General features: G+C 44.7%; 1 protein-coding gene across 1 annotated transcript in view; it reads right to left on the reverse strand.

Moving 5' to 3' along the window:
• Window positions 1-1,799: 1,799 nt before the first annotated feature.
• The window catches only part of LOC104274809 (epidermal retinol dehydrogenase 2-like), a 9,378-nt gene continuing 8,887 nt past the window's right edge, over window positions 1,800-2,290 (reverse strand). Inside the window, exon 6 of the mRNA XM_009870580.1 lies at window positions 1,800-1,860. Coding sequence (XP_009868882.1) covers window positions 1,800-1,860 — 61 coding nt within the window. The remainder of the gene's footprint in view (window positions 1,861-2,290) is intronic.

Consider the following 2,290-nt stretch of genomic DNA (forward strand, 5'->3'; position numbering starts at 1 on the left):
GCAGCCTGTTTTTAGACAAGTTTTAGGCTTCACTTGACAAGAGTTTGCGAAGGACGTTGTGAAGGTCACTAGCTGTGAGAATATGCTGAAGCAGACAGAAACAAGCAGCTGTGACTGGTGTCTGTAACTGAAAACAGAAACAAACCCAGGCTGCAGGTGGGGAGAAACAGGAGCGTGATCAGCAGCGAAGAGCGAATCAGCAAAAGGAAAACAGCGTGTGAACAGGAGCATGGACTGCATGTGCTTGTTGTTAAGAGCCAATCAATATAGAGCATTTAGAAAACAAGGACGTTGTGAACTGTATATTAACCGCGTTAGTCCGTTAATAAAGTGGCATTTGCTTGATCACATTAGTCGTCAGCAGTGTCCGTGACTTCCGCGTCAACAGGCACTTAGTGCCCTGGTCTGGCTGATGTGATGGTGTTGGGTGATAGGCTGGACTTGATGATCTCAGAGGTCTTTTCCAGCCTCAACAATTCTGTGATTCTGTGAAGGAAGGAGCAGGGGGAGGATGTGCTCCAGGTGCCCATGCAGATGTTCTCCTGAGTTGTGGTGAAGACCATGGTGAGGCAGGCTGTCCCCCTGCAGTCCATGGAGATGATGGGGGTGTAGATGTCCACCAGTGGCCTATGGAGGACCCCACACCACAGCAGATAGATGTCTGAAGGAGGCTGTGACCTCATGGGAAGCCCACACTGAAGCAGACTCCTAGCAGGATCTGTAGCCCATGTAGAGAGGATCCCACACCGGTGCAGGTTTGCTGGCAGGACTTGTGAACCCGCAGGGGACTCACACTGGAGCAGTCTGCTCCTGAAGGACTGAACCCCATGGAAAGGACTCACGTTGGGCAGTTAGTCAAGAATTGTCTCTTGTGTGAAGGACCCATTGGAGAAATTTGTGAAGAAAGCTCTTCTGTGAGAGGGACTCCATGCTGAGGCAGGGAAAGAGAGTATGAGGAGTCCTCCTCCAGAGGAAGAAGGAGTGGCAGAGACAACATCTAATGAACTGACCACAACCCCCATTCCCCGTCATGCTGTGTCACACAAGTGGAGGAGATCGAGTAACCAGGAGCAAAGTTAAGCCTGGGCACAAGGGAGAGGTGGAGGGAAGGTGTTATTTTTAAGATTTGGATTTATTTCTCATTGCCCTTTTCTTACTTGATTGCTAATAAATTCAGTTTCCCCAAACTGAGCCTGTTTTACCCATGATGGTAATCAGTGAGTGATCTCCATGTCCTTATCTTGACTCATAAGCTCTTCATTATATTTCCTCTCCCGTGTCTATCTGAGAAGTGGAGTGACAGAGCAGCTGTGGCAGACACCAGGCCTCCAGCCAGGGCAAACCACTACTGGTGCCCTTCATGTAAGCTTTTTGTGCACTGCAGTGCTGTTCTGGCCCTGAAAGGGGAAAATGTTAAATGCTTTGTGTTTTTTTTCCTTTTTCCTGCATGAACAGTAGTGCACTTTTCCCATGCTTTGAGATTTTGCTCAGAAATTAAGAATGCAGAGTATGAAATTAAATCAAACACCCCAGCATGATGCTACTAACTTTTATTGAGAGCTCACATGAAAGCAGGATAAAATAAGAGAGTGGATTGTGGCTAAAAGACAGTGACTAAAAAGACAGCGATGAGGAATTAAATTGCATGCTGATCAATGTCAAATATTATACAAGAGCAGATTTCCTGTCAAAGAACAAACAGGATTCAAAATTAGGTTTTACTGAAAACTTTCAGTTAGATGGCACTTGAGGTCTTCAGAAGATTTTGGTTTCAATGATTTTTCTTCCCACCATAGGCTTTATCCATGCTGTAGATTAATGCAAGACTCGAAGAGTAGTATGAATATTCTAGGAATTAAACTGAGGAGATAAACACCAAGTTAGACTTATGTCTTTTTAGAAAAATGTACTCTATAAATAAAGAAATTATACATTTGCTGTGTGTGCTCAATACTCCTAATGCCTGGCAATAACACATTTGGTGCTCCCATGTTATTGATGGGCTAGATGAATGACAGACCAAGCCATCTTGTGAAAGCCCAGCCAGTGGTGGAGACAGTTACTCCAGACAGATAGTTCTAGCCCAGGCATTGCTCCCAGTGTGTACCATCCTAGGAAATTTTTGAAATTTCTATACCCACCTATAGCTTAAGACATATAGTAGAGACAGAGGGGGCAAGAGGAATGCTATTCACCTAGGTTATTAAAGATTAAACCCACCGTTTCTTCATGATTTGATATATGTAACTGGACTGACTGCAGAAATACTAACAAAAGGGCTGGTTTTACT

This window comes from Apaloderma vittatum, unplaced genomic scaffold (genome assembly GCF_000703405.1).
Source record: "Apaloderma vittatum isolate BGI_N311 unplaced genomic scaffold, ASM70340v1 scaffold9330, whole genome shotgun sequence".
In the NCBI taxonomy this organism is placed as follows: domain Eukaryota; kingdom Metazoa; phylum Chordata; class Aves; order Trogoniformes; family Trogonidae; genus Apaloderma; species Apaloderma vittatum.